We start from the raw sequence: 26,276 nt of genomic DNA, 5'->3' as shown, positions 1-26,276 counted from the left end.
CTTGCCGCTCCTCAGCAATTACCGTGTCGTCTTGAGCGGTTGGAATACGCTTTCAAGGTACGATCACTCGCACTAGCAAAGGGATCTCTACTGCCTATACTGGACTTCACCCAGTGATTTTCAGTACTGCGGTAATGCTTGTCGCTTGTTGTGAGAGAGATGGCCACGGAACCAGGAGTGGTTGTGAGCAGTCGTCGGTTTCTCAGCTTCGTCGCCCGCCCCTGGTAGGTCCCTCGGACCGGAGTTTGACCGCAACGTGTGATTCGGAGATGGCCTAGGCTTGAATTGGATCATCACTCACTCATCACCTGACCGCTGCGGCGTCGCTCAAGCAGCCCTGCCGTGTCTCGCGTAACGCTCGATTGCGTGTGTTCTGCTCTGGTGTCCCTGCTGCGTGTGGCGCGGAGGAGGCGCCCCGGGTTGAGATCGAACACAAAAGGATAGTTACCGGAGCGGTCGTTGTTGGGAGAGGTCATGCGAACGAAGAGGGCAATATCCCCAACGCTCGACATTTTTGGGGTGGGTGGAATTCACCCCCGCTGCTGGATGTTATTTATAATCGCATCGCACTCTCCACAATCGTGGTTCCGGGTTCAAGGTGGCATCGAGGGGAATGGGGGTCGAGACGGGATGCGGAGACGTGGTGCTGGGACAGCAACCTTCCTGCCCTGTCACGTCAACCCCACCTGCACTTCCAAGTTCTCCCCATCTGGTCTTTGGAAAGGCCAAGGCCTCGCCAGTCGCTGCAGTCTCACTAAGCCCTGCATGGGCCGGTCTGCCCTGTTGCTGTGGACCCCCTAAACCAATTCGCTGTTGGGGCGGTTGACAAGCCTAAAGATTCACCTAGGCCCCATGCTGGCGGCGTCCCATCTGATTCAGTGGTCGGGGGAATTCCATGCGTTTGTCTGATCCAATTCTCCCGTCTCGAAGCCGCCCGTTCGTCCTCCTTTCCATCTTCTTGTTAAGCTCCCAGCTGTGAGAGAGACGACGACGACGAAATAAACAAATATCGCATCATGGATTATTCGCAACATGCATTTTTCCCTGGCGCCCCGCCATACCAGTTCATGGGACCCCAAGTCCCGTTAACTCCCTCGCATTCCAACTCCGTAGCCTCAGAGGACTTCAAAACCTCGTCGCCTCCGGTAGGTTGCGCTCTCTTTACCCTCACCGTGGAATCGTTGGTGGATCGCGAAAATTGGCAACGAGAATCATCCAACGAGGGGCCTCCCTTTCGCTTTTTGTTCTCGTTCGGCAGTCAATCGCGAGACCTTTTCGGTACCTTGCTTGGGAGCCAAACTCCGCATTTTCGATTGCTCCTGGGGCCAGTAGCGCGCATCTGACTGCAGGATGAGAGGCTTACACAATCATTACTCAGGAAATATTTGAGCGATATCCCAACGGCATTCCTCCCGAACAGTATCAAAACTACGATGGATATGTCCGATTCAATGCTGGACAAGCTTTTCCGGGGCCACCGACGCCGCCGGGACAGCTCGGTGCTGCGGGAGTCCCCGGCAGCGGCACTGCCCAGCAGTCTGGTCCCACCTCTGAGATCACAAAGAACGACTCCGACGACCTCGATGCGAGCCGTAGGCAGGGCTCGAACTCCGAGGAGGATGACCTGACCCCGGCCCAATCGAGGCGGAAAGCCCAGAACCGTGCAGCGTATGTACATGCCGTCAACCTTATCTTGCCGTTCCCATCACCGATCCCCCCAATCACCGATTTTTCTTCTCACACCCCCTTTCCCTTTGGATTCCTTCCCACACCACCCTCCCCCCTTCCCCTCTAGCCTTGTACCGACATATTTCTTGATGTGGTTTCGTGACCGGAGTTAACCGAACGCCCGCAGTCAACGTGCATTCCGAGAACGCAAGGAACGCCATGTCAAGGATCTCGAAAGCCGGCTACACAATCTCGAGCAGGCACAGACCGAGGCCGCGACGGAGAACGAGCGCCTGAAGCGCGACCTGCAAAAGATGGAAACCGAGAACGAGATCCTGCGAGCGACATCGATGGCCGGCGGTAACTCCGGGTCGCCCGCTGCGGCCGCACCCACCACCACCGGCCCGATGCAGTACAGCCCCACCGACTTCTACAGCAACGTCCTCCAGGGCCATGCCAACAAGTCACCCAGCCACAGGATAGTCACGAGCGAGAAGGGAGAGCGTTTGCTTGCGGCAGGCGCCGCGTGGGGAGTTATTGTCAACCACGAGCTGTTCAAACGGGGGCTTGTCGATGTTAGCGTGGTCAGTGAGCGGCTGAGGTCCCAGGCTAAGTGTGATGGCCAGGGACCTGTGTTTGAGGAGGGCGCCATTCTCCAAGCCATTGAGGAGAGCGTGGGGGAGAACAGCGATGAGTTGATATAAGCAAGGTAACCTACCGAGCCTTTCATCGCTTAGCGGTTTTCATGTTAATGTTAGCTGCTGGAGACACGATGGATACGCGCAACACACAAGGTAAGAAGAGCGAGCAAGCGAGGACTCACGACTTGGATGATTTGTCTTGGAAGACATAACTTGTTATTTTTTTGGGAATCTTTTTTGCCTTGCTATGTCTGGCGTTTTTTTTTGGAAATGGAGCGCTTGGAAACGGTGCATGAACACACGGGATGGATGATTCGTCCAAGGCCCCGTTGGCTTCCAGTATAAGGGATTGCGGTCATTAGAACCGCCCAAGTTCTTCTGATTCTCCCTTGTACTGTACCATATGGGGCTAAGGGCTGTCATTTGGTACATCAGGTTGTTTTAAATGTGTTTAGTTTAGTGTTAGCAGGTTTCAACTCCAGCACTTTGATCATTTACAGCTAGCTATTTGTGTTTGGATTATCACAGCCATCAACTTCCAGGAACTCCGGAAGGGTATCCGAATACTTGAGCGGACCAGCCAGAGAGGAGAAATTCAAAAGTAGGAAAAAAAGAGAAGACCACCCGTTGTACGCCTCGCTGATAGGGCGCATTCCGTTCTATATACCATCCATCCATGCTCCCCATCCCCAGCCCCCTAATATGCCGTCCATGGCGTTGAAAATAATTACCCACAACCTAAAGCACTCGCCGCCATGGGCACTGGCCCCCCTTTTTTGTCGGACATGCATCGAAAAGCCCAGCTCTAACACCTGTTCTTTATCCCCGCCCCGGAGGCGGAGGCAGAAGCCGAAGCCCGCTTACTTACTGCTTCTTCTTATCCGCCTCCTCTTGGCCCTCCACCCACGGGTGCTTGATAGTCAAGCACCAAATGTCCAGGTAATCGCAAATGGTAACGATAACGTCCACCACAAAGCTGCCATACACACCAACAGCCATGCCAAGCATGCAGAACATGAAAGCCACCTGGTACACCCCGTCACCTAAAGCCGAAGGCCACCCAAGCCACGGTACAGGAGCATGCTGCAACAAAACCGGACCCAGCGAGTCAATCACGCCACCCGCCAGCGGGACGACCATAACGTTCCAGTAGGGAAACGGCAGCTTGACCAAGTGGGCCGTGATCATTTGGCCGACGGAGTAGGCATTGACCAACCCGGCGAAGATGGCGAAGGGTATCAGGTGTGCGTGCAGGATGGTGGGCTGCAGGTACAGGTAGGTGACGATGAGGGCCCAGGTGGTGAAGAAGGGGAGGAGACCGACAAGGGCGTACCGCGAGCGGTCGCCACGGGCGCGCCGGGCGCGGATCACGTTGCGGGCTGACTCGACCGTGTTGAAGACCAGCACCACGGTGCCTTGGACCATGTACCAGTCGGTGAAAGACATGTTGTAGAGGAACTCGGGGATGGTTTGGCCGGCGAGGGACTGGGGGACGCCGACGGTGGAGAGCATGCCCTGGCTCCAGAAGGAGGCGCCGCCGAGGAAGCCGGTCAGGGCGTACACGGCGACAACGGTGAGGATGCCCTCGACGGGCCCGTTGACGATGCCCAGGGTGAGGGTCTTGGTGTGGTATTCGTCCCAGGTTTGGACGTAGAAGGTGAGTAGGCTGGCGAAGAGGGTCGCTACGGTCTTCCAGCTTTGGCCCATGTTGGTGGCGCCGGCGAAGAGGAGGACTTCGAGGCAGGTGTTGAGGGCGTCGACGCCATGGTCGAAGAGCTCGCCGAGTGGGCCGGACTGGTGGGTGCGTCGGCTGTGAAAGGGAAAAGGTGTACCGGTTAGCGATGCTGCAGTCCCTCCTTGGCGGGGTTGAGGAAGGGTAGAAAATTAAACCTACGCTTGTGTCCCGTCTACCGCATCAAAGGTCTGGTACAGGAAGAGGCCGATAGCCCAGCTGTAGTAAACCCAGGAAGGGCAGTCTTGGCTAAGTGTCGGGTTATACCAGAGCAGCGTCAGGAAGTTGGCGATCACGAAGGTGAAGCCCGAGAGTGTGATGAGGTTCGGGGCCATGCCCATGGGGAAGCACTTGATGACGACATTGGTGTAGAAGGGCTTGAGCACGTAGCGCGACAGCAACGAGTGGTCAACGCCCGAGTATTTGTATAGCCGCAAATTGGGCAGGTATTCCTGCCGCACGTAGACCATGGCGGCGACGGCGCGGGGTGTTGGTCGTGGTTATCTCGGGATTTGGATTCGGGGCTCTCGGAGCTTCGACAAGGCCTTGGCTTGGGGTCCGGTGTTTCCCTAGTTCGTCCTATGTGCGGTTGTTGTGCTATTATATACCGAGGGTGTAGGGATAGTTTTTGAGGCTCGACAGAAGCTTCGTTATCCGTCTAGATTGGCAGAAAAAGACAGAGGAAAGAAACGGAGGGGAATGGAGAGTCGCAGAGTTGGAGTGGGTGGATCGGCTGTCAACGTCAAGTTGGCCGAGCTCTCATAGCGATGGTCGCTTGGCGCGTTTCCTTGGTTCTTTCTTTAATTACACGCGACAAAGCGAGCTAACAAAAAACGTCATTCCAAGCAACACTACAATTTCTGCCCACCCTTCATCACAATGACTAGCCGAACGAAAAAATATCATCTGAATTTCAAATATCAACTACCCTTGAACAAGGATGCATCAGATATTTCCTCAATGAGTTCTGACGAAGGGCTTTCGAAGTTTATCTCCACTTTGCTGTGTTGGCAATGGGGCTTTTGGTCAACTTATTATTTCCTTATCGATAACGAAGCCGGGGAGCCGGGGTGTAGGACATGGAACGTCATAACACTTCCCAGCTTGCGATGCACCTAATAAAACTTATTCGGCTTAACAATTCAGCAGCATCCACGACACGATGCAATTAGCTCTCAAATGATTATAACTACTGGTTACACTAAGAACTTTTCTCCCCATGACCAGTCATCTCCTCCCGCCATTGACTGATAAATAATCCACAATTCCCCAGATGGAAAACCCCCTACCATGCGCCTTTTTCCATACCAAACGCCACGCGCAGACATACAACGGGAACATGCAACCGTGGGAAGGAAACCACAGGCTTAAACGGGTCGTATCCTTTCCCAGTCCATCTGCCAACCAACCAGTACAGATATACAGGTATGTTCCAAGGCAGGAAAACCAACTCCCGAGTCGTTGAACTCAAGTAGGTGTAAGTAGGGATAGACCGCAGACACAAAGCCATGCCGTGCCGTCGCCCAACCCAAAACCGAGTTAGGCCAACCGAGCAATTAGCTGGCATTCCCAAATCGCCTTCCTTATCTCTCCTTTTCAGAAAAGACAACTGCCCAAGTAACCCCTGAAAATGGTTCCCTCAACTCCAAGAACCAATCATCAAACCCCCCAAACTCATTCATGACGAAAACGCCATCAAGCAGTTTTCATCCATCACCTTCAAGAATTCAGCGTCTTGATCATCATATTGACCTTCCGCTTGTCAGTGACGAGCAGGGAGCGAGCGCCGAACGAGGAGTTGATCGCGTCCACCACCCTGTGGAAGCTGCTCGCTGCGCCCTTCTCCTGCGTAAAGCGCGCAATACTAAGGTGGTTCCGCTTTCCGTGCTCAATGACTGTCATCAACTCAACGGCAAAGGCCACCTCCTTGAGATTGAGATCTAATAGAGAGAGGAAAAAACCATTAGTAACCATGGGATCCTGCAAATGTTATGCCCGAGATTAGGAAAGGAAAACTTACAGTTCTTGGAGCCCACTCGAGCAAAAATGACATTGCGCTCCTTGTCAACCTCCACATCCCGAATGCCATACTTACGCCACTCTCGGAGTAAGATAGCGACCTCCTGCCGGGCGCGTCTCTTGAAAATATTAAAACAAAGATAGCGGATGGCAGGCTTGATGTGGAAGAGACGAGCCAACCAGTTCTGCTGGACCTCGATCTTGCGGATGCTGCCGTCGCTCTCAGACCAGATGCTGCTCATCATCCGAGATTCCTTGCTCATCCTGTTCTTCTTCTTGGTCCTCTCGTTTCGGCGCATGTCATCGGGATCGGAGTCTGTCGTCGTACACACCAAGTTAGCAAAGACGCCCGTGTCCTTGTATTTCCGGCCAGCTGAACAGCATTACTCACCTGCAAGTGACATCTTGGCCTCCTCTTTGCTGCCCTTCCAGAAACCAAACCCAAAGGACTTCTTCTTTTGCGGATGTCGGCCTGACACGTCGTCGGTAGACCTCGAGTTGGGTCGCTTGAGACTGCTGCCGCCATCCGACGGCACGCGTCTGTCATGATATGCGTTGCCATGGTCATCGGTACCGGCTGCAGCGGTAGAAATGGGGACATTAGCATGTTCCTTGGAGGAACGTCGGAACCAAGACGAGACCCTCTTCTGAGGGGCTACAGTATTGACATCGTGACCATTGGCGATGGTGTCCGGTTGCTGATATTGAGAACCAGAGTTCACCCGTCCTTCCTGGTTCTGGGCAGAGGAGCCAGCTGTGGCCTGAGCACCGTTGTTGTTTTTGGATGCTTTGCGAACGTTTAGAGGTTCGGGAACTTGCACCGGATAGTAATGAGCTCCCAGTGCGGAAGGAGAGTTGACCACTCGGATCGTGTTCTCAGCCCGCGCCAAATAGTCCAAAGCTTGATGCTCAACACGCACAGGGGTGTTCAAGGGTTCAGGAACGAAGCCTCGTCTCGTTTCGCAGCGCTTCTGGCGGTCGCCCGGCGTGTTCTCAGAAATTGAAGGCAGTTGTCTCGCATCGCCCCTTGGGCGGTCATACGTCGGCTCGGAAACAATTCGGCGGTCCGGACCTATAATGCTTCTATTGGAGCTGTTGGACTGAACCTGGAGTGATCGCGCCGACGATGAAGTAGGCTCAGCTTGCCCAGGCACGGCCTTGCGAATCGACAAAGGCGAGACGGTATCCCGCGATGGGACGGGCGGCAACGGCCTGTTATCCCACGGACGAGGGGCAGCTCCTAGTCCAGGAGTCGGGCATTCCTGAACAACAGGGAGGGTTCCCAGGGACAAAGCGAGGGGACTGGTCTCACGGGAACGACCTCCAACTTCATCAGGTTCCGGCAAGAGAAGTGAGCTGCGGAAAGCCTCATCACAATCACGGGCGATGCGGTGGCCGAGCTGCTCGAGCTCCTCAGTCCAGAAGAAGGTATCACTCGTTGTGTCGCCGATGTCGATCATCGATCGAGTGGTCGTAACTTTATATGTAGGCGGCTCATTCACCGGGCCACGAGACGATAAAGTAGCACGGTCGATCTGGGAGGCATCTCCTGCGAGGCTAGCCGGAGACGCAACCGAGGCACGACGGCTATGACCATTGCGGTGGCGGTAGCTCCGACTCCGGATGCTCGAAAAGTCCACGGAACGCTTGGAACGATTATTGGCCCGGACACGGGGGTTGCTCTGGTAGCTGCGAATAGAACTCATGGTGGCCAATGACGAGCTCAACTGGCCAGTGGTGCCAGTACGTCGTGAGCCTGGGCCGCCCCGCTGGCGAAGGGAACTGTACCCCGAGCGGTACGAGCGGTACGAGTGTGAGACGCTGGTTGGGGACTGGCCCACACTCGGGTTCGGCGAGCTGCGGTGGATGACAATTTTGGCATGGCTCGCTTGTGGACCGCAAGGTACACGAGATGCATTGTACGGATCGTAGCTCCGGATGGTACCGGCTTCGTCCACGTCCGGGACATTAGAGATTACTGTGAAACGAGAAATGGTCCGAGTATGGCCATTCTTGCCGGGCTTCGTGAATTGACAAGTGGAAACCCGTTTAGCCCAGTTGGGTGGTTTGAGGTGATGAAAGTCGCTCTTGGAGATTGGCACGTTGTTGTTATAGTTCTCTAGCTGGGCCTCGCGGTGGCTGTACAGAAGCCAGTAAAAGAGTTTCTGATCGTTCGGCCTGGCGTGAGGGATTTGATTCATCAGCACATATTCTTGTCATGTTCCACGGATCATGCATTGCTAAAAGCCACCATAACTCACTTCTCCTGCCGGAGCTTCTCTTCCAGGGCGGATTCCGAGTACATGTGCCAAAGAGCTTTCAGCTGGCGGAGGATCTGGATGTCTATCTCGTCCGGGATGCGGTCGCTGCGGATGTCGCTTAACACGGTCTCGGACATGCCTTCCCAGGCCTGGTACTGCTCAAGATAGTCGTATTTCCTGATGAGAGCATGTCGCCACATTTGCTTCATGACGATACGATGAGTGGGCTGCGCCACCAAAATCCGTTTGATGAGATCTTTCGCCTCTCTAGTAAGCTGTGGGGGCATCTTGTAGTCCGCCTTCTTGGCCTTGGCTAACATGGCTTCCATGTTCGGTTCGTCAAACGGAAGACAGCCTGCCAGCATGGCAAACAGGATCACGCCCATGCTCCAGATATCCACGGCAGAACCCTTGTACACTTGATGACGGAGCAACTCTGGGGCAGCATAGTGAGGACTCCCACAAGCAGTTCGGAGCTGGTGAGTGGAATCCTGCTGCAACGCTGCCATGCCAAAATCGGCGATCTTGATCTGCCCATTCGCTTTGAGCAGGATGTTCTCGGGCTTGAGGTCCCGATGGCAAATGTTGAACGAGTGGCAGTAGTCGAGGGCAGTCATAATCTGACGAAAGTAAAAGATAGCTTCCTCTTCCTGGAGCGGGCCGTGCCAGTTGATGAACTCGAACAGGTCTCCTTTCTCGACATACTCGGTGACCATGTAGCTACAAGAGTGTTAGTGACCAAGGCAAAGAGAAAGGTCAACTTTTGGGGTACATGAGGCTTACATCTCGGATCGGTTCTCCCAAATGTCCAGGAGTTCAATGATGTTTGGGTGACGAATGAGCTTGAGAATGGCTACCTCCCGCTCAATCGCCAGAGGCATCCTGCGGAGACCCCCATCGGCTACAGTGTTCAGGTTCTTGTAGTCGATGTTGTCTAGATTCGCTAGGCTGCCAGCCTGGGTCATGTAGGCAGTGCTTTTGGCTACAATCTTGATGGCAACCAGCTGGTGGGAAACGCGATGCCGGGCCAGGCGGACACGAGCCGACGATCCCTTACCCAGCGTCTTCCCGAGCTGCCATGGGCCGATGTGTGTCTTGAGTTGGCGTGTGCTGGACGCGGTAGACGAGACGTTGGAAAATTGCGAGACGCGCCGAGTATCTGGTTCTCCCCGGGTGTCTTGAGGAGCGGGAATCAAACGCGAATCGACAGGAACCGGCACAGCCGGCACTGCTGACGCCGGGGCCCGGGCCGGATCGCGCTGGCTATAATCCTCCGCTGCCGGATTGTTGACAGTAATGGTAGGGTTGGAACTGCCATGCTGCCTGCTCTTAGGCTCGACCAGGATGTGGTTTTCGACGTCTCCAGCCCGGTGCTGGCGGCGGTTAGCGCGTGACGCTGCGGTATAATTCAGGCGCTGTGCTGCATCGCCCAGCGGCTTCCGAGATGCCGGACGCTGGGACGAGCTGCGGCGATCCATGACGGTCAAACAATTAAAGATTGGCCCACTGCATCATTGGTTGATAAACCAATCGGGAGATCCAGTCGAGCGGGAATTAAAAAAAAGGGAAAATAGAAAGGAGGAGAGGGGGACGGGAAGGTGAGGTGGGTAATCGGGATCAACTGCCGGTTCAGGCAAGTCGTGGATTGGGGAGAGAAGGGGGGGGGGGGTGTTCAAGCCAGGCCCGGGTGGAATGCGCGGGAGCCAAGTCCGTGAGCACGACACGATTACCTGTACTTGAGGTGGTCGTAGGCTTGAGAAGGTGCTTCAAACGAGGAATAGAGGAAAAAGGTGTAGGAAGTCGGGTAGGCGACGCGGGTAAAAACAACAACGCACAGTCGATGATTGCGAAATCTAGGAAACCCAGACGTTCCAAAATAAACGGAAGTAGGCGAGTCTGGAAATCGTGTTTTGCTTCAAGAGCCAAATCGATGGTGGAGCGCCACAGTGCAGTGACCAACGCTGTGTTGGAAGTGTCCAAATTTTGGGAAAGAGGTGTTAACGGCGCTTGCGCAAGAAGCCCAAGTGTTGGTCGCACCGGATACCCACACTAAGGACGAAAGCAGCGCAAATGATAAGCGCTCAAGGCGCTCAAGCGCCTGTGGAAAGCTGCGTTAACTGCCTTCCAACGCTTACATCAGTCGTTGCCACACTGTCTAAGATGGCATGAACAGTCCATATCTTCCATCTGAAGGGTTGGACCTCGGCCGGGCCTGGTTTTGATAGGAACTCGACAGCGGCCGGCGCGGCTACCGCACACGCGCCCCGAGACGCGGATATTGAGGTGGTTAGAACATAGGTCAGGTCAGGATGCACCTTCCCGGCTTATACGGGTATTATGGGTAGGTGGTCCGTCGGGCTTGATGGAACACGGCTGCGGGCCAGCGGACTCGAATCGAAGTCGTGGACAGATACGGAATACACAGCACTGGATAATATCAGCGAATAGTTCATATCGCCTGAGGGGCAGTCTTGCCGCCGTTTCACGAATTGGTACCGCATGATTGACCCAGGACAAATAATATGAGAGGTAGATAATATGGCAGATGGTACAGAGGCAGGAGGAGCTTGTTTCAACCGGTGGCCACAATCTCGCTGATCGTAAAGGAGTACAAAGACCGAAGGACTACCGGGAGAATCGTGATCATGGGAGAGCGGAGAAAACCTAGAAGGACAAAATAAAAAATAATGATAACAACTCAATCTAGACCATCGGAAGCACCCAAGTGTTCCCAATCGAAGTTGAAGTTCTTTCAAGGGCGATCTCGCCCGCCTAAGGTCATACATACTATGGTAGTCGACATGTTGTATCATGAAGTCGCGGCGGTTGATGAGGTGAAGTTCAAAAATGTGGGGTCAGGAACATGGAGCTAAAGCGAAGATCGCCACGTGCCTCCACAGGTCCTAGACAGTGCGAAGCAAGGGTACCAATACTGGCCCGGAGTACACGACGTGGACAAACATGTAATCGCCGTTGTTTTCAGCCACCCCCGCCCTCAACCAATTCTTCAAGGTGAGCCTGGTGAGAATTCGGAAGCCCCCGCCGGTAGTGTTGACTATTGAGCCAAGCATTTCCAAGCATTTCTCAGCCATTTCCACTCCCCGCACCGGGTTGGGCCCCCTGCGATTCGTAAACTCTGCCCGTGTGTTGACCACGGTAGGATTTAGACGTCGTAATGCATCAAGGTAACGCTGCGGTGCTGACATTCTTCAAATAGATTGGACCAAGGTCATGCGGTTGGCGTTTAGCAGGACAACCGGGGAAATTAAAAATCACCCGCACCAATGAAAATACTACGAGCCGACCAGCCCGGCAGCGCAGCCGGGGGTGGAGAATGGAAGCCCGAGTTTTGACGGCCGCTAGAAGCCTCGAAACGATAGCAAACTCAATTGGGGAAAGAGGCAACATAAGCGAAAGGACCAGCCACCACAGCCGCCCAACAGGCTGAACTGGGCGTTTACCGTTCGCACAGTAACCTCACCCCGGAGGCAAGGCTCGGGACGTGGCCCGGGGTCGGGTCGAGAGGAACCTGGAACGATAGTTTGCTGCAGCCCAGGAAGCCCAGAAACACGCAGGCTCTGAAAGTTCCATTGAAGCGGGCTGGCATCCTACCATGGTCGACCAATGGGCCGGACGGCATGTGCTGACGGCGAGCCGGGAACCGAAGCATGGAAATCTTTTTATTCATCTGGGACCCCTTCACATTCCAGAGAACCGCTCGATATCCTCAGTCTCAAGTCGCCGCCTAAGATTCAATAGCCATACACACAGCTCGAAGTCATGAAGCCTACCTCATTCTTCCTGTTGACGGCCGGTGCTTCCGTGGTCACGGCCCTACCCAAGAAGCCTTGCCCGCCGCGTGATGACACGCCCAAATGCGAGAAGCCAGAAAAGAGACAGTCTTGGTAGGTTCTGACTTGCCCGCCCCTCACGTCAAGATCCAAGACGCCCTGCTTTGTTATGAGTGCCGCTAACAAGCTGTTGTTAGGCACGACATCACTAATGATGAGAGGAAGGCTTACACCGACGCCGCCGTCTGCCTTCTGACTTCTCCCCAAAAGCTTAACAAGCTTCCTGGTGCCCAGACCAGGTGGGATGAATTGGTTTCCCTTCACCAAATTCATGCTTTGCAGATTCATACGACCGGTCAGTTCCTGCCCTACCACAGGTACTACCTGAAGACGCTTGAGTTCCTCCTCCGGGAGTGTGGGTACAAGGGCGTACTCCCGTAAGAGACAATCCATCCATCAACTTGTTTTTCAATGTTTCCTCGTTGTTAACACTCAGCGTTTAGATACTGGGATGAAACCCGGGATGCCGGAAGTTTCTCCAAGAGTGTCATCTTCGACCCGGTCACCGGATTCGGCGGAGGCGGCGCGGCGCAAGGCGGGTGTGTGCCCGACGGCCCCTTTGCCAATTTGACCGTCAACATCGGGCCGGGTTTCGGGTCCGAGCCCCGATGCGTCAACCGTAAATTCACGGACTTTTTCAGCGACCAAACCGGAGCGGACTACGTGGCTGCTGCCCTCAACAACACCGACTATGCAGGCGTGCTTCCTGGTATCTACGCTGGGCCGCATCTTTACGGCCACATGTCGCTGGCTATGATGGTATGTATTCACCCACATTTTCTAGTAATTACTGTGCGGTTCGTACTGACAACAGCCAGGACGGCAACTCCATCACCTCGTCTGGCGACCCGTTGTTCTTCATGCACCACGGCTTCGTCGACAAGATGTGGGCCCAGTGGCAAGCGGAGGACCCTGAGGCCCGCCTGAAGGATATCTCCGGGCTGAACGCCCAGGACCCTGATGTTGGCTTTTCGGAATTCCCTGGCGGCATGGAAGAGGAAGCGAAGATGTGGGGGCACCCCAGCGCAGAGCTCCTGGCCGTCACGCCAGACCCTCAGGCTGGTGACGGTGGCCCGAACATCACGCTGAACCACATCATGTCTTCCCTGGGCATCATTCCTGACGCTACTGTGGCGGACGTCATGAGCACGACGGGTGGTTATCTTTGCTACGAATATGAATAAGAACTAGACCGAGTAGCTTAGTTCTGGGTAAATACCAAATGCATCAGAATGCCTGCGCGCATAACCAGTATAACCGAAGTGTATGTTCCCATTTCTATGAGATTATCAAGTCCCAATCTTCAGCGCTCTCTACGAGTCAACGCAAATACTGGCAGCCCAACCCCCCATTTTCTTTTGAGAAGGATTTTGACATGACCGGACACACCGCCGGCTGGCTTGAACGGCACGGCGAAATGCCGAATCTGGTGTCTACTTCGCGCCCCACCAAGCAACACCCTCTCAGCATGCGAATAAATATAGGAATGCTAATACCGGAAGGGCCATGTGGGCGGACCGGAAGAAAAGCGCCTACATGTACCGAACTACCCACCACGTCGGAACTCGGAAGTACCTCCTGTACAGTACGTCTGCACTGAGGCGGGACATCCAAGTGGGGTATTCGGAACACCCCCCGACCCCGAATGCCCAAGCCGGCAGTGTATCGACAACCCTCGGTACTCTACACGTGTAGAATCCTGAATGCAACATTGGGAACCCCCATTCTGCACAGCACTGACAATTGCGCCACCACGCGCCCCGGGAAGTGGGAGGAAAGAAAACAGGCAATCCGGGAACCCATCAATCTATCTTACCAATGTGCATTTTGCCTGTAGCTGGCAAAATATGTTGTTGGGTCCCAACTTTATCAAGCTAAAACCGGGCGGCCAGGGAAGTTGTTAGCACAAGCGGAGCAGGCGTCCGTCGCCTAAACAGAGAGATCGGCTCCGGGGTTCGGCATTGGCGCGCGCGCCCACCCGGGACCATGTCACGCCTGATGGCACCTTGTACCTGGTCAACCTGGTCGACAATTTTGTCGTGACGCCGTGATGGCCCTGACGGGGTTCATCTTCACTGTTACATGGCATGAACAAGCCCGGGTGATCGGGGGTTTTCTCTCTCTCCCTGCTCTTCCTCTAACTCACCCATGCTACTATGGTAAGGCCAACATATCTCGGTTCCTTCGCCATAGGTACCATGAGTTACGTGTACATATAAAGACAGTCCAAAGTCAATATTGCCGCTTCATCTGTCCTGTCAGCCCCATTTCGCCCGCTGACCCAAAGCCCCGAGGAGAGAAGTTGTACATACTCAACAGCAAACAACCATGCTCAGTTCCGCCCTCACAACTCTACTTCTCGCCGGTGGCCTAGCCTCTGCACATGGCCCCGGTCACGACCATGCCCACGAGCAGGCCGTACGCCGCCGCTTCCTTGATATCCACACGAATACCCTAGCCCACTGCGCCGAGAAGCATGCAGCCAGCGGTGTCCAGGAGCGTGCAGTCCAGAGGCGCGAGAACCGGGCCCGCTCGTTGATGGCGGCGTCGCCATCCGGGGCTTTAAAAGGTGTGTTAGTGATTGGTGGGGGTGATGAGAAGATAAAACAACGTGAGGCTGACCACTCCAACAGCCCGGCAAACTTCCTCTATCGGGAAATCCCACAAGTCTGACAAGCCGTACGATGCGACAACCGATCCTAAGGAGGTCTTTGCGGACGATAACTCCTGCGTTCTGAGTCCTGAGACAACGGAAGGACCGTTTTGTGAGTCGATAGGACCACCGCGGTCCATTTGTGAGGAAAGTGAGGACTGGGATGACTGACTCTGGTTGTGTTAGTTGTGCTTGGTGAGGATATTCGGAGCGACCTCATCGATGGTCAACAGGGGGTTCCGGTCCACCTCGACATTCAGCTCATCGACGTCGAGACATGTGAACCGATCGAAGGCACCTTCATTGAGATGTGGAGTGAGTTTGGCTTCTCTCTTTTTGTCGTAACGTCCCGGCATCCTAAGTAGTGGCGGAGTTATAAACTCTTATACACAACTTTGCTAACCGGCATGACGTGACAAGACGCCAACTCGACAGGCGTCTACGCCGGCGCGCTAGCCGTCGTCAACGGCATCGGCATGTCCGACACAGCCAATCTCGAACGGACCTTCCTCCGGGGCGCCCAAAAGACAGACGCAGACGGTGTCGTCCAGTTCCAGACTCTCTTCCCAGGTCACTACGACGGGCGCGCCCCCCATATCCACGTCATCAGCCACTTCAACGCCACCGCCCGCGAGAACAACACCCTCTGGGACACCACCGTGACCCACGCCGGCCAGGTCTTCTTCGACCAGGACCTCATCGCCGCCGTCGAGCAGCTCGAGCCCTACTCTACCAACCAGCAGAACCTGATGCAGAACGCCGCCGACAGCATTCTGTTGCAGGAAGCCGCCACGACCGACCCGTTCTTCAACTATGTGCAGTTGGGCGAGGATCTGGCGCAGGACGGCCTCTTTGCCTGGTTCCGCTTTGGTGTCAACACGACTTTCACCCGTGAGATCATGGCGACTGCGATGCGGTACGAGGAGGGCGGTAAGATGGTTACCACGAACCCCAAGGTCCCAGGCTTGGACCAGCTTTTCCCAGGTGGGTTCCCGACGGCCTACCAGCCGGGGTGGGGGGGTAACGGACAGGCGCAGCCGACCGCGAGCCCGTAGGGTACTGAGAATTAGGGATTTGAGGGGTTAGCTGTAAATTAGCCATCACGATAAAGTATATACTGAGTGAGGTTTTGCGTGAAGAGGCCTGTGATGACGAGAAGTCTACAGGGGATTGTTGTTTAGCAGGACGTTCCGACCCATGTGTTGCAAGGGATTGAGACCCCTGGATTTATTCCAACCGCAGCGCCCGGCTGGTCTTTCGAAGTTTGGAATGCTCGAGGGGATTCAACCGGATCGGTCCCCCGTTCACGTCGATAGCCTGAGAACCGCCTGGTTTTCTGACCGCGATAACAACATCGGGAAACTTCGCATGATCGAAACGTACCGTCTGATTCGTCGTTGAGCATGAGATGAAGTTCAAAATAACGTTTAGTTATGTGGGTCAGGAACGGGCGATGGGCTGCTTAAGTGAGAACCCACGTGGACACGTGCCCCACCGCTAAAAGAGAGTGCGAAGTACGCGAAATTTGGACGCGACGCGTTCGCTTTGACAATCAACTAAATCTCCACCCCGCAACCCCAGCGTCAAACCATTGACCACAATCATGCCACCGAATTTTTGTTGCCAACGACATCCGAACCAGCCATTCCGACACAATCTTGAACTTCCCCTTGGATGAAGGCTGGAATAGCCGACGAACCCTCCGAAATAAAACCGCCGACGGGCCGCCCTTTCACCCGCGCAAAAACGATGAAACGGTCGAGGGAGGACGATCCCTTCGAGGGTCTGCGGTTAAGAGGAGGCGATGAATCCCATGGATTCAGTCAAGAAGTAGAGGAAGAAAGTTCGGCCGACGATGAGAGGCCTCCCCGACGATCGAGAGGCCCTCGCCCACGAAACCGGGTCACACCCTCCGGGTTTCAACCGGGCGCTATCGTTCGGGTCAAAGTTCAAAACTTTGTAACGTACGAAGAGGCCGAGTTCTTCCTGGGCCCGAATTTGAACATGGTGATCGGGCCCAACGGAACCGGGAAAAGCTCGCTAGTTTGCGCAATTTGCCTTGGCTTGGGCTACGGATCGAATGTCTTGGGCCGAGCGAGCGCCTTTGGCGAGTTTGTCAAGCACGGGAAGGACGAGGCCGACATCGAAGTGGAGTTGCAGAAACAAACCGACGACCCGGAGAATTACGTTGTCGGCCTCACGATTCGACGTGAAGATAACAGCAGGAGGTTTACCATCAATGGCCGGAGGGCTTCCTTGAAGGATATCCAAGAGCTTATGCGGGCCTTGAGGATACAAATCGACAACCTGTGCCAGTTTCTGCCTCAAGACAAAGTCGCGGAATTCGCAGCCCTCACGCCGATAGAGTTACTCGAAAAAACTCTGCACGCTGCTGCGCCCGAAGAAATGATCAGTCTGCGGAATCAGCTAAAGGACTTATTCCGGTTGCAGAAGGATACCGATCACGAAGGGGAACAGATCCGCGAAGAATTGCGCAAGATGGGGGGGCGGCAACAAGTTCTCCAGGCCGACGTTGAAAAGCTTCGGGAGAGAAAAACCATCCAGGAGACAATCGAGGATCTGACAAAGCTGCGGTGCGTCGTCAGCTATGAGGAGGCCCGTAAGAACCACAGTAGGGCAAGATTGCGCAAGGCTGAAGCCAAACACGCTCTTGAGGAGCTTCAACGCAGCCTGGCTCCGTCACTCGAAGCCGTCAATAAGAAGCAGCAGTATCGGTCCAAGATCAGCCTGGTGGTAGCCGACAGACAACAACGGCTGGACAAAGCACGCTCCGCGGTCATTGATGCCGCTGAGACGGTCACGGCTGCCGAAATCAAGTGTCAAGATCTGGTCACCAAGAAAGAGACCGACCAGAAGTTGCTTGTGAACAAAAAGAACGAGATCGGCCGCCTCCGGAAACAGATTACGGACCTAGAGGCCCAGCTTCGCCGCGTGCCGCCCGAATTTGACGCCGCGAGCTGGAACCGAAAGATTGTAAGTACTCCATGATCTTCCGAGCCGATTGCTACGAGTCCACGCTCACCACTCGCAACAGCGAGAGCAACAGCATCTGGAACGTGAGAATGCCAAAAAGCTCGAGGAGCTGGACCTAGAACTTTCCGACTTGACGCGTAAGTCCCAGGAAGTTCGACAGCATTACCATGGACTCGCACAAAATCTCAAAGATTTGGAGTCCCAAGACGGCCAGCTGTTAGCCCAACTGAAGAAGCACAATAGCGACGCCTTTGCCGGCTGGGAGTGGCTCAAGGACAATCAAGCCGGCTTTGAGAAGGAAGTTTTCGGCCCGCCCATGTTGACTTGCTCCGTCAAGGATGCCCGTTACACAGATCTTGTTCAGTCGATCCTCCAACCAGAAGATTTCTTTTGTTTCACGGCACAAACCAAGGAGGACCATAAAAAGCTCAGCGACCAATTCTACAAGAATATGGGTCTCTCCGTCACGATTCGATCCTGTTTCACGCAGTACAGCGCATTCACGCCGCCTTTGCCCAAGGATCAGCTGCTGTCCCTGGGCTTTGATGGGTACGTCACGGACTTTCTAGACGGCCCAGAGCCGGTGCTAGCCATGCTCTGCTCGGAGCGCAGAATACACGTATCCGCCGTAGGGTTGAGGGATCTCGACGATGCGCAGTTTGAGCAAATCCAGCAGGTTGGGAGCTTATCCAGTTTTGCTGCCGGGCGACAATTCTATCGTATTACCCGCAGGCGAGAGTACGGCCCGGGAGCTGTGTCCACGCGGGTCACCCCAGTCCAGAAAGGCCGTTTCTGGACCGATCAGCCGGCGGACACCACGGAGAAAGCGGAGATTGAGAAAAAGATTGAGGAAATCAAACGGCAACACGCTACATCCCAGGCACGGCGCGACGCTATTGCAGCGGAACGCGGCACCCTACAAGCGGAAAGACAGGCGATTAAGGAGAAAGAGGTATGGTTGCTGGTCATACCTGTCACTCACTCGCGTGTCAACACCTCGCTAACAGTTTAGGGCAGACTGAATTGCTTAAGGCGAAAAATGAGCTACAGCAAGAGTTCAACAGCTGGAAGTTGTTACCAGGAAAAATAGGTACGCTGACTGGCCTGCTGTCGACGCTTCTGTTTTGGAGAGAAACTAACATCTTTGACAGAGAAGGAGCAAAAAAGCCTCGAGGAGGTCAAAGACCGGCTTATGGAAGGCAAGGCGCAGCTATTCGAGCTTGAAAAGTCGTATGTCGAGGCGGTTTTAGCTGTGGCGTCCGCTGTTCTTGAGCATAACAAGAAATTAGGTCACATCCGGACGGCACACCGGGCGCTATTGGAAGCCCAATTGGTCATGATAGAAGCAGAGTCAGAGGTGACGGCGCTCAAGGCTAGGAACGCGGAGACCAACCAACGACTTGAAGATGCGAGGAACTTGGTGAAGCAACTGAGCGAGGAAACGCAAAAGCTACGCGATATTGTTAGGGAAGCTTCCGGGCCCGCCGCCGAGGTGATGAGCGGAGAGACCACGGATGATATGAAGCGCAGGGCTGAAGGGATGACAGTGGGCGACGTCGACCAGAATATTGCGGCGGAAAAGGCAAAGCTTGAGGTCATTCAAGCCGGAAACCCAGCTGCGCTTGAAGAGTACGAACGCTACGCTGCCAGGATGGAGCGAGAACAGGCCAACCTCGAAGCTCAGGAGGCCAAACTGGCCGAGCTGAACAACCTCATACACGAGATCAAGACTCGATGGGAGCCGAAATTGGAGCAGCTTGTGGGCCAGATCAATGATGCTTTTAGCTACAACTTTGAGCAGATCAACTGCGCGGGCGAGGTGGGCGTCCATAAAGATGAGGAGTTTGAGAAATGGGCCATTGAGATCAAGGTCAAGTTCCGGTATGTACTCCCCCTCCACTGTAGCTGGGAAACCAACGGGCCAGTGCTAACGGATTCCGATCCAGCGAGAACGAAACCTTACAAAGGCTAGACCAGCACCGCCAGTCCGGCGGCGAGCGGGCCGTCTCCACCATCTTCTACCTCATGGCGCTACAGTCGATGGCCCAGGCACCGTTCCGGGTTGTCGACGAGATCAACCAGGGTATGGATCCCCGCAACGAACGCATGGTACACGAGCGCATGGTGGAAGTGGCGTGTCGCGAGCACACGAGCCAGTACTTCCTCATCACGCCCAAGCTGCTCTCGGGGCTGAGATACGACGAACGCATGCGGGTGCACACGATTGTCAGTGGGGAGTATGTTGATCGGGCAGGGACGGAGAAGATGAATTTTGGGAATTTTGTCAAGATTCGGCGGCGGTTGGCAGCGGGGCACTAATGGGCAGGAGCAAATACACTACACGCGAGTAGCTTGCGTGGACGGAGGCCAAAGATGAGGCTAAGTGCTTCCGGTTGCTTCTATCGTGGCTTGCGTGGATACCTGGATACCAAGGCGGCGTATGGGGGCCTAAGGGGATGAACACCAGGGCTGGCTCTTTGTTTACTGGACGAGATGAATGTTGACGACCTACACGTGTACCTGCTTGATGAACCCCACCGTGACATACATACACGTGTATTCCGGAACATCCTGGACTGGATTTCTTCATAATCCCTTCTCCTTTGATGCCAAGACAGAGAGCAACCGTTTGGACCCACACATGGTTTGGCGGCTCGACCTAAGACCAGGATGCAATGACGTCAGGGATATCCTGCGGACAAAGTGCTCCGGGAAACCCCCGAGGCCACTCCCGGAGACCACGCCGAGACCAGCTCAAAGTTTTCCCGACATCATTCAACCGAAGAACAAGGTGGTTTGGGCAGCAAATGGTGGCCCACCGCCCGCGTGTGCTGCAAACGATGGGCAGCCATGATATCACTGGCTGAAGCCACAGTCGGAGAAGGCCCCGCTTTGCCGCTTCTGCGGCTTGTGCAGGAAGAAAATCTCGAAGAATTTGGGAATAGCAGAATTCATGATGTCGTGACGTCATTACTTAATGACATCTGCACAATGTCGTACCAGCAACACGAGTGTTGAGAGATGTTGAAAATGTATATATCTTGTCCTTAGGTCTCGATCTTTGTAAATTTATATTCGCATAACCGGACCACATTCATCATTTACTCAAACACGAGAAACACCATCAATTAGAAACAGAGCCAACTTGACCAACCTCTATCAAATCACCTATCAACACAACCAACCCACCCAAAAACAAACCCCACCACATCACTCAAAATGGGCGCCGTCGTATCCTGCGTAAGCACTCCTCCCCCCTCCCTACCAAAATAATGTAATAAATATCTAACACTGGATAGATCCAATCCTGCATCCGCACAATCGGCCGCACAATCATGGCCATCATCAACGGCATCGGCGGCATCATCATGGCCATCGTCAGCGGCATTGTCACATTCCTCGACACCATTGTTGGGTGTTTGACGTGTAACACCTGTGGCGGACACCGTCGGCACCGGGGTACGAGCAGGAGTGGAAGGGGTTTTGGGAGGAGGAGACATGTCGGACGGACTAGTGCTATTTAAGGGTTCTGGTTTCTAGAGGGGAAGAGGGGAAGGGGAAGAGGGGGTGGTAATGGAGGAGGATAAACGGTTGCGGCTTTCTTCTTCGACTTGTCTTGTTTTGTGGATGAATAGACGCGCGAGCGAGCTATGAGATACCCAATACCCGGTACGAAGCATTGGTAACGAGTAACGACGCACACGTGAGGGAGACTGTATGATCATGAGGCGGAGCGTTTGGTTACCTGTCTGTTTATTTGTTTAGCCATTTTCTGTTTTGAGCAGATTTTGCAGCATAAACTATGGATTTAATTACCAAGAACGGGTCATCATCTTGAGTGAAATATTGAGTGACTGTTTTGATCACGCAGCTGGCTGGATTCTCATGGAACTACCTCTCTCTCTGGGAACAAGTAATTATACCGACCCCTAGTCGTCATCTAACAAATCCTTCTTAAAGAACCCGCAAATCTTCCCCGCCGCCTCTCTCCCAACAATCGGATTCAGCTCCTCCACCGTCATATTCGCAACTTCCCTAATGCTCTCCACCTCCAGCACCAAATTCTTCAAGTTCTTCTGCGTCACCCCGGGCACCGTCCCCAACATCTCCTGCGGCACGGGATTAAACATCTGCCCATTCACCCCCCCTTGCCCATCCTCACTATTGTCTAGACCAGCCCTTACAGCAGCAATCGGATCCGGCTCCGGCTCCTTGTCCTTAATCCTCGCAAAAATCTCCGCCGTCTCATACGGCGACGACGACCAAATAATCCTCAACCTCGGAAACGCCAACGTCAACAACACAATCTTACTCTGCAAATCATTCCCCTGCGCGCCCGCATTCGCCAAACTAATACTCGACATACTCCCCGACAAATCCGCAAACGGCTCCAACGTAAAACTCTTATTCTGATCAAACTCAATCAACAACATCGGATCACGATAATGCTGGAACATCGCCTCGCACTGCGCAAATAACCGGCCGTCTTTGAACGAACTGATCAGGTCGCTGATGCTTTTGCGCTCGACGCAGATGTGCGGGGTGAGAATGTAGTCGCCGACGGTTAACATGCAGGGGACGATGATGGTGGAGCGGCCGTGGAGGAGGGAAGGGAGGGAGGAGCGGAACTCGCGGACGTCCACGACTACGCGCGGGGGTCGGGCGGTCGCGGCGAGACGGCCGCCGCCGGCTATGCGGGTGTTGACCGTGCGGAGGAAGGCTTCTTGGGGGTCGTCGGCGCCGCCGGGGGTGTCGGTGGTGGTCAGGGTGAGGGACATGCTGGCGCGTTCTTTGATGAGTTTTGTGAAGGCGTCTTTTTCGCGGCGGACGGAGGAGAGGTAGCGCTGTTCTTCGACGGAGCCGCCGTAGTATAGAAAATAGACGCGGACGTTGCGGTCGTTGTGGGATGAGCGGTAGACTTCGACGCGGCGGATGAAGGCGGCGTCGGGCTCGTACATGATGATGTACTTGGGCTTGATCTCCTCTAGGACGTGCTCGTCTACATCGCCGTTGTAGGCATGGATGACGACGAGGTCTTGCATCTCGTACAGTTGGTAGTAGTCGTCCATGTCGTCCAAAGGGTCGGCGACGATGTCTTCTTTTTGTTTGCTTTCTTCTTCGGTGATTTGGATCTCGGCCATGAGCTCGGCGACCTCCCCGGGCTTCTCAAAGTGCTGCGCAATGCTCCCATTGTCAAGGCGGCCCGGGGCGGTCCCAACCAACCCTCCACCTCGCATCCGGCGTCTTTTATTGGGAGGGGGTCGGTTCTTGGACCCCCTCAACCGGGGATCGACGGCACCCGTGATGGCTTTGTGGTTCTCCGAGAACAAGCTGTTATTGACCTGGGCAAATTCCCGCTTCCACTTCAGATAACCCCGCAACCGTCTACGCATCATGAACTCAGCGGACGGCTTGTCCGCGTCCGGGTCATGGAACTCCTCGACTTTGTGTTCCGTTTTGGGCCGGACGTGCATCGTCTGCAGATAGTCCCGGAGCTGCCGGCAGGTGTCGGTGTCGGAGCACATGATTAGGATGGTCCCGTTGGAGTCGTCGCGAGCGGGGGGCTCGAAGTAGAGGTCCCGGTCGATCTCTTCCAGCACCTCGGCCAAGACGGCCCATTTCGGCTGTTCCTCGAGCACCGGCCGCAGAGCGTCGATGTTGGTGGTGTTTGGTCCGGCTTTTTGATTGCTCGAGTACACCCGCCTCCTTGCGGTTTCGAAGATGGTCTGCGCGGCGTCGAGAAACAACCAGGGCGACTGGGTTTGTCTCGTCGATCCGGGAGGGGGGGAGTGAGCCATGTGGATGGTGTCGAGCTGTTGCAAGAAGGAGACTGCGTCGAGAGCCAGCACCGACTGGAGCATTTCTCTTAGAACGGTTAGGTCGCCCACGATCTGCTTGGTTTTCCAGCTCACCCGGTGCCAGTTGGGATCGAGCTGGCGGCGAACAATCACATCAAAGTTCTTCAGCAAGGCGCTATCGAGGTTCCAGTCGTCCATTTCCAACCCCGTGTTGGCCTTCTTCAGTTCCTGAATGTTGATCTCCACACACTCCATCACGGCATGCTGGATCTCTCGCATGGCATCGGTCATGGGGACCTCGAGCTCGATCACCTCGGCCTTTTTCTTCCCCTCGAGCGCCTGCGCAACGTGGACATGAAACCGCGGCCATAGCGACGCCTTCCGGAGGAACAGGTTCTTCATCATGTTGGTCAGCGGCGAGAAGCCGGTGGTGAACGGATCCGGGTTGTCGGAGAAGGCCTTGAGAAACCCGGCCTTGTTCTTCTGCCGGTAGACCCGGAGGATAAAGGCCTCGAGCGACGTGGCAGTCACCCGATCAGCGTGCAGCACGACCATCCCAGTAATAGTTTCCGGGCGGAGGAGATCAGTCAGGACATCAACCACCAAAATCCGGGAGGTAATACTAAAAATCCCCCCCGCCGCGTACATCTTCTCGCGGGTCGCTACGCTAGTGAAATCGGTGTTGACGACGGTGAGACCCCTTGCGCGTGGGGACATGCTGATGGCGGCGTGTTCGGCCAGGGCTTCGCCGATCCAGGCGTTCTCCCGGTCGCCGGCGCCGACGATGACGATCAGGTTGTTGCCCGCGGCGTCGTACGAGTGCAGCAGATTGGTGATGAGCCGCATGAGGCCGAGGCCCCGCGCGAGGACCACGAGCTCATCTTCGTTGCGCAGCTCTTCGAAGAGCTTTTGCTGGTAGATCTGGGGGTGGTGAGTATGAGTAAGCAGCGGGGATGAGAAAACGTGATAGTTTCAAATGATAATTTCCTGAAAAATGAATATATTTCGTTCTTGTCTTTCTTCACTCCACGATGTGTAATGTACGTACCAGAGGCAGCGAGAGCTTCACGGGCTGCACGGGCTGTGGGATCTCAGCAGCCGACATACGGGGCGCGTTGCTTGACGTATGCCTTCAACGTGGACATCCTCCGTCTCTATGTCTGGGAGCAGTGACCAAACAACCAAGGCGCAGCGGACGGGAAGCGATGGGTGAGCCTGTGGCGTGAAGCCTGGGTCGTTGATTCGGTGAGTATGTGTTGGTGTGGGCGTACGGAAACGGTACTGTACGCCGTGAGCTGCCTGGTTGGCGGTATTGCCAAGACTTTGACTGACCAGGGCCGCGCGGACCGGGGCAGCCGACGTCATCATCATGCGCCATCCAAACCTCACAAAGCGAGTAACGAGTTTTAAAAGGCGTGAAAGCTGTTAACTTTGTACTTCTTCTTCTTACTTTGTACACTTCTTGACCTACCCACCTACTACCACAGTAAAGCACCAACGCTACCCATTCAAGACAAACATCGAACCTCAAAAACACCTGACCCACTTCAAGATCAGAACCCCCTGCAAACATGGACGCTTCCAAGATCACCCAGCAGCCCGAGAAGGGAACCAACCAGCCGGTAAGTCTATCTGTTTTAGAATATTGGCCCTAGTTGAATACCACTTAGCACACACGACTAACATTTAAAGACCGGCAACAACCCAATCAGCAAAGCGGCCGAGAGCCTCAAGTCGGCCATGCAAGCGCACTCTGCGAACCCCGGTCCGGCCGTTCCCAAAGACTTTAATGTACAGCAAGAGGGGACAAAGGAGGAGCGCCGGGCGAAGGCGGAGGAGCTGAATAAATAGTGGGATTGCGGGTCAAGATCTAGGTGGTCGAAGCATATCACAGCTGCCCATAGATTTTCTATCTGAGAAATAAAACGAAATATTAGTTCAATTTAAGGAGGTGTTCCATGTCTCTTGTGTGGGTTGGTTGTGTGAGGTCAAGGTCAAAAGTTACCTGATACGAAATACGGAATACGCTGTGGAACCTTGGAAACGAACGGAACCCCCACTTCCACACACTGTGGCTGGGCAGAGCTCGCGGCTTGGCAAATCCCCACCAGCCCTGTCGGTCCCCTGAATCGTGTGGCGCCCATGATGCTCGCCTGAGTCAAGGAAGCTTCTCCCGGACTTGGCCGTTTGCGATACGATACGCCTCGATTCTCGTCTCTTTTCAAAGTTGCCGTTACGGCTGTTCGCCCTTTTCTGATTGTTTTTACGCTCTCCAGCCGCGCACCGACGAAATATCCCGCGCGGGCCTTATTCCGTGCGAATCGTCAGCTGCCGGCTTCTTTCTTCTCGACAGCACAACGACGTCGGAGGAAGTCCAAGTAGAAGTTGAATGCAACCCGACTTCCCACTGCAGCTTGGCGGGTACAATTAGCGCTGCCTATCTGTCGCTGACGAACGCTGCCGCGCAGTGACTTGCTAACGAGTTACTTGCTCACGCCACCACAATATTCTTTTCCCCGCGATTCCAATTCCGACGATCTCTTGGGGCCATCTTCCCAATTTATCAATTTATCCCGCGACTCTTCCTCGACAACAATCGGTGAAGCCCCTCAAAACCGGAGGGGCGTATAACCCGAACGCCGGCCGTCGTTATCTTCTT

General features: G+C 54.7%; 9 protein-coding genes across 9 annotated transcripts; 6 read left to right on the top strand and 3 right to left on the bottom strand.

The window, feature by feature from the left end:
• Positions 1 to 1,016: 1,016 nt before the first annotated feature.
• C8A04DRAFT_26862 (uncharacterized protein) lies at positions 1,017 to 2,372 on the top strand (the record flags this gene model as incomplete). The annotated part of the gene is made up of 3 exons (XM_062780077.1): positions 1,017 to 1,145; positions 1,379 to 1,668; positions 1,856 to 2,372. 3 exons carry the CDS (start codon positions 1,017 to 1,019, stop codon positions 2,370 to 2,372), a joined length of 936 nt encoding a protein of 311 aa, XP_062638726.1.
• An 801-nt stretch (positions 2,373 to 3,173) lies between these two features.
• C8A04DRAFT_35846 (CDP-alcohol phosphatidyltransferase-domain-containing protein) lies at positions 3,174 to 4,511 on the bottom strand (the record flags this gene model as incomplete). Its single annotated transcript, XM_062783323.1, has 2 exons — positions 3,174 to 4,119; positions 4,204 to 4,511. The coding sequence occupies 2 exons, from the start codon at positions 4,509 to 4,511 to the stop codon at positions 3,174 to 3,176; spliced, it is 1,254 nt and encodes a 417-aa protein (XP_062638725.1).
• A 1,249-nt stretch (positions 4,512 to 5,760) lies between these two features.
• On the bottom strand, positions 5,761 to 9,799 carry C8A04DRAFT_35845 (uncharacterized protein; the record flags this gene model as incomplete). The annotated part of the gene is made up of 5 exons (XM_062783322.1): positions 5,761 to 5,981; positions 6,137 to 6,376; positions 6,452 to 8,238; positions 8,322 to 9,041; positions 9,105 to 9,799. The coding sequence occupies 5 exons, from the start codon at positions 9,797 to 9,799 to the stop codon at positions 5,761 to 5,763; spliced, it is 3,663 nt and encodes a 1,220-aa protein (XP_062638724.1).
• Positions 9,800 to 12,101: 2,302 nt separating this feature from the next.
• On the top strand, positions 12,102 to 13,356 carry C8A04DRAFT_35844 (uncharacterized protein; the record flags this gene model as incomplete). The annotated part of the gene is made up of 4 exons (XM_062783321.1): positions 12,102 to 12,226; positions 12,310 to 12,549; positions 12,616 to 12,931; positions 12,991 to 13,356. The coding sequence occupies 4 exons, from the start codon at positions 12,102 to 12,104 to the stop codon at positions 13,354 to 13,356; spliced, it is 1,047 nt and encodes a 348-aa protein (XP_062638723.1).
• Positions 13,357 to 14,500: 1,144 nt separating this feature from the next.
• On the top strand, positions 14,501 to 15,880 carry C8A04DRAFT_26858 (Intradiol ring-cleavage dioxygenase; the record flags this gene model as incomplete). Its single annotated transcript, XM_062780076.1, has 4 exons — positions 14,501 to 14,741; positions 14,806 to 14,937; positions 15,012 to 15,140; positions 15,246 to 15,880. The coding sequence occupies 4 exons, from the start codon at positions 14,501 to 14,503 to the stop codon at positions 15,878 to 15,880; spliced, it is 1,137 nt and encodes a 378-aa protein (XP_062638722.1).
• Positions 15,881 to 16,574: 694 nt separating this feature from the next.
• On the top strand, positions 16,575 to 20,138 carry C8A04DRAFT_26857 (SMC5-like protein; the record flags this gene model as incomplete). The annotated part of the gene is made up of 5 exons (XM_062780075.1): positions 16,575 to 17,819; positions 17,881 to 18,771; positions 18,837 to 18,909; positions 18,971 to 19,700; positions 19,766 to 20,138. The coding sequence occupies 5 exons, from the start codon at positions 16,575 to 16,577 to the stop codon at positions 20,136 to 20,138; spliced, it is 3,312 nt and encodes a 1,103-aa protein (XP_062638721.1).
• Positions 20,139 to 21,038: 900 nt separating this feature from the next.
• C8A04DRAFT_26856 (uncharacterized protein) lies at positions 21,039 to 21,343 on the top strand (the record flags this gene model as incomplete). The annotated part of the gene is made up of 2 exons (XM_062780074.1): positions 21,039 to 21,059; positions 21,119 to 21,343. The coding sequence occupies 2 exons, from the start codon at positions 21,039 to 21,041 to the stop codon at positions 21,341 to 21,343; spliced, it is 246 nt and encodes an 81-aa protein (XP_062638720.1).
• Positions 21,344 to 21,748: 405 nt separating this feature from the next.
• C8A04DRAFT_35841 (uncharacterized protein) lies at positions 21,749 to 24,722 on the bottom strand (the record flags this gene model as incomplete). Its single annotated transcript, XM_062783320.1, has 2 exons — positions 21,749 to 24,538; positions 24,666 to 24,722. 2 exons carry the CDS (start codon positions 24,720 to 24,722, stop codon positions 21,749 to 21,751), a joined length of 2,847 nt encoding a protein of 948 aa, XP_062638719.1.
• Positions 24,723 to 25,188: 466 nt separating this feature from the next.
• On the top strand, positions 25,189 to 25,468 carry C8A04DRAFT_26854 (uncharacterized protein; the record flags this gene model as incomplete). The annotated part of the gene is made up of 2 exons (XM_062780073.1): positions 25,189 to 25,239; positions 25,310 to 25,468. 2 exons carry the CDS (start codon positions 25,189 to 25,191, stop codon positions 25,466 to 25,468), a joined length of 210 nt encoding a protein of 69 aa, XP_062638718.1.
• Positions 25,469 to 26,276: the final 808 nt, after the last annotated feature.

The sequence above is a fragment of the Dichotomopilus funicola genome (assembly GCF_033296635.1).
Source record: "Dichotomopilus funicola strain CBS 141.50 unplaced genomic scaffold C8A04scaffold_16, whole genome shotgun sequence".
Taxonomy (NCBI): domain Eukaryota; kingdom Fungi; phylum Ascomycota; class Sordariomycetes; order Sordariales; family Chaetomiaceae; genus Dichotomopilus; species Dichotomopilus funicola.
This window is presented reverse-complemented; position numbering and strand designations above follow the sequence as displayed.